The sequence below is a fragment of the Rosa rugosa genome, chromosome 6 (assembly GCF_958449725.1).
Source record: "Rosa rugosa chromosome 6, drRosRugo1.1, whole genome shotgun sequence".
Classification (NCBI taxonomy): domain Eukaryota; kingdom Viridiplantae; phylum Streptophyta; class Magnoliopsida; order Rosales; family Rosaceae; genus Rosa; species Rosa rugosa.
The window spans coordinates 38,245,338-38,249,181 of NC_084825.1; the positions used below are offsets into that span (position 1 = coordinate 38,245,338).

At 41.0% G+C, this 3,844-nt stretch overlaps 1 protein-coding gene across 1 annotated transcript; it reads right to left on the reverse strand.

Moving 5' to 3' along the window:
• Positions 1–968: 968 nt before the first annotated feature.
• LOC133714828 (delta(8)-fatty-acid desaturase 2-like) lies at positions 969–3,265 on the reverse strand. Its single transcript, XM_062141085.1, has 2 exons — positions 2,800–3,265; positions 969–2,584 (listed from the first exon to the last, which is right to left on the reverse strand). The coding sequence occupies exon 2, from the start codon at positions 2,570–2,572 to the stop codon at positions 1,217–1,219; it is 1,356 nt and encodes a 451-aa protein (XP_061997069.1). The 5' UTR covers positions 2,573–2,584; positions 2,800–3,265; the 3' UTR covers positions 969–1,216.
• Between the last annotated feature and the right edge of the window lie 579 nt (positions 3,266–3,844).

Consider the following 3,844-nt stretch of genomic DNA (forward strand, 5'->3'; position numbering starts at 1 on the left):
CAATTTTACAGAGCAGGCTTTAAATTTGAACGACAAGTAGCAGCTTTAGAGAGTTGAACAATTTTACCGTCACGGAGACATTTGTTACTGTTAACTGTAGTTAAATGTGAATTTCCTTCCATGCCCTTCTCATCCCAATTTTGTGGACAGGAAGACGCCAACATTGCTGGCCCCACAGAGGCGCACGGTGTGCAGGGCGCATTCCAGCCGCTCCCATCATGAAAATGGTCTCAGATGCTCTGTTATGTTATCGTGTACAAAACAATTGGTCTGTTCGTGGAGAATATTGGCAGTACCAGGATAGCACTAGGAAAGCTTCTGGAAGTGGCTTCATACCTGTGATTGGTGTCACTTTTCTCTAGTGTTTCCAATACCAGAAAGTAAAACTGTAAAAGGTCTGCAGAGGATTGGGGGGGGAAACCAAATATATACTTCTTCCATCAAAGCCATGCATGCCTAGAGTATGAACAACACCAAGTCACCAACTATAGTCTCGATGTAGGAGAGAAGGAAAAAAAAAGAGAGATGGTTTTCATCAATCCATATCGAGAAGACTGAACTACACATTTAGTTGATATTTGAGAGGAAACAGAACATATCAAGTGCCATCGAAAAGTTTTCCGAAGAGGTCAAAACCAAGAACATGAGGAGAACAGTGACTGGTATGAATTGCAGCCTATTGTATGTCATTTAAGGAAAGCAGTATGGTTTGTGTGAATGGTGCAGCCAAACAACTTTTTCTTTATCAATCAGGACATTTGGGAAAGCTGCAAAGGCAGACTATGAACTTCAAAATCTCTTCTTGGAGGACTAGTATGGTGAGCATTTAGCAAGTAAACTAGGCTCTTATACAGCATGGAGAACTCCTGGCCTTGCGGTATTAATGAGGAAATGCTGAAATAAAACGATCTGATTTGAACTAAATCTCACTAGTATCAACAAGCTACCAAACGAATCAACAAAATCAATAGTCAGAGACACATCTCTAATCTGTATTAAAATTTGATAATGCATATCAATCGAAGTTGATAGCGTTTGAATAGTGACTTAAACATAGAATCAAATATTGTAAAAGTGGGAATGTCAAAAAAATAATATCAAATTGAAATTAAAAACCAGCTGAAAAAAAAAATATGATCTTCATCCTAGATACCCCAACTTATAAAAGCAGAAATGTAATGTTGGGGGCTAATAGCTTGAAGAGCCTCAGCAAATCTTAGCCATGGGTATTAATAGCTTCCCAAGCCAAGTTCTTCGGAACAGGAAGGGTCATGTCCCAAGCCTGCAGGGCAGCTTTCCTGAGAACCCTAATGGTGGTCACATTGGCATCCCAGAAGGACAAGCTTCTGTGAGGCAAATTGTGCTTCTTGCATAGTTCCTTCACGGTTGGAGAAACCGTCCTCAGTTGGCATCGGGGTAATCGGGGGAATAAATGGTGCTCTAGCTGAAACTGCAGACCACCAAAGAACCAATCCATGTACTTTGAGCACGAAATATCAATGGTTCCAGCAGTCTGCTTCTCGAACCAATCATTCCCAGTTGGTGGTCCAAGATAAGTATCTCCTGAGAAATGGTTCAAAGTGAACTGAATGTGCTGAAGTGCTGTCACTGCAAAGCTCACAAGCACGAACATCACCCTCTCACTCCAACTGGGCAGACACATGACAAGCAGAGGAAACCAAGTCCAGAAAACAAGGATTCCCATTATGTTCATAGTCCTATTGGGGATGCTTCTCTTGGACAACAACAACAAGAAGGTCTGAATAAACAAGTTGACTCTTCCAACAATCATGATGGGATAATAAGTAAAATGCTGATGGCTGACTAAAAACCTAGCCACATGATCAAAATCCAACTTCCTCCCATAAAAGACTGAAGTAATTGAATGAAAGAACTTTGTCGACACTGCAAAGACCGGCATGTGTTGAAGATCAGGATCATAATCCAGGCTGTTGCAGGCAATATGATGTGCGTTGTGAGTCCATTTCCACCAAGCAATGCTAATCCCAGTAAGGCAATTCCCAGCCAGAACCTGAATAACTTGGTTCCACTTACGGCTTGACATGACTTGGTAATGACCCGCATCATGACCCATATAAGCACCCATAATCCACAAGATCCCCAACATCACAGCACAAACAAAATGGACCAACACACTATCAGACTTCAACACACCATACACAACAAGGTTAAGCAAAACAACAATAGTTGTAATATTGTAAAGAGCCCCATGCCCTTTGTTTTCGAACAAACCCATCTGCGTAATCTCAGCATGAAGCTTCCTATAGTCCTTGGACGCCTCTGACATCTCGAAATCCTTGAGATGATACCCATTGAAGTACTTCCCTAGGCGCTTCCACACAGTGCTAGGATGGTATGCCATGAATCCATCAGTAACATCTTGGCCACCCAAATCATACAAAATGGCAGCTCCACCTGGGTGATCATGAACCCAATCTGAGACATTGTAAATCTTGCCCTGGATAGAGATCCATAGGTCCCCAGGCTTGTTGTGCAGCTTCAGCTCCTCAACAGTAATATACTTCTTCTCAACCTCCATTTTCTCCTCCATTATGAACCAAACCTAACAACAATGCCAATCCAACAATAAGAACACTACACAAACATTCAAACATAGATCTGAAAAAACAAGCAAATCAAACCAAGATGAACCCATTTTGGATCTTGGTTTGTTACACAAAGCTACACACATAAACCAGCAGCTAGAGCAGAATCATAGAGTTAAGAAAAGCCAAATGAGTATTAAAATACAGACAAAATAAGGGTAAAAGATCGAACCTTTGAGTCAAAAAACCAAGCTTAAACGTCAAACTCTGTTCTCCAACTTTCAAATTCAGTAAAGACTCAAACTTTGAAATGGGGTTTGAGAGTTTTGAGCTTTTGAGAAAATGTGCTTTTCTGATGGTGGGTGAAAGTGTGAGTCGTGGCTTATACTTATCACACAAACAAACAAGACAAAAACAGAGCAGGGTGAGTACTGAGCAGAGGCACCGAGTCCGGATCGTTCTCGAATACAACGCGCTATTGCTATCGTCGTGGTGTCGTCGACAGTTGCATTACCCACCGCAGGGGGCCGGCTTGGTTGATTAGTCAACGGCGGTCAAAAACGGGGCGAGCTGAGCGCGTTGGTTGGATTCTCGACCGTTTGGGCTAGCTGAGTCACACCAATGAGAGAGGTGATTGAGGTCGTGAGGATGGAGAAAGAGATATGGAAGATATGCTCTTTGTGGTTTTTGGCTATAGCACGCTACATCTGTCAAGGTTTATACCCACTTGTAAGACTCACCTCCCCCAAAGGGAGACTAAGTTGCAAAAGATATTTTGGGTGGGAATGGGATGTAGCCATAAAATTTAATCCCTTTTTTCTTTTTAATAATATTTTTGAAACTAAATTATAAACACTCGAATCTACATAGGGTTGCAACACAAACAGAGTCATTACTTGAGTAATTTACATAATTTTCGAATAAATGTAACTCGATTAAAAAGTATGTGTAGAGTCTGAACACCTGAGTTAGCAGAAATCTAGCCTTGTTAGTTTGTGAGACTCGTTCATTCTTCTGAGTTGGTTCCAATGCGTTAGGTCTGTTTTTTAGAGTTGGGTTCTACGGCTGATACGCGTATTTTAACTTGACTCTATTGACTACCCTAGATGGAGGTCAGGGACCTCTTGAAATACTCATGACATAAAGTTCTGCTTAGCGTGATGGTCTAGCTCAAGATAGTGATAAATTTCTCAAAAACATTTTGGTTGAAATATATTCTTAAATGCTTATCAACTTCATTAAAAAATCTCATCGAGAATTATATTACTTGTCAAAGA

What these genes read in the sequence shown, in the direction of transcription:
- LOC133714828 (XM_062141085.1), bottom strand. Translation starts at nt 2,572, where the DNA reads ATGGAGGAGAAAATGGAGGTTGAGAAGAAGTATATTACTGTTGAGGAG.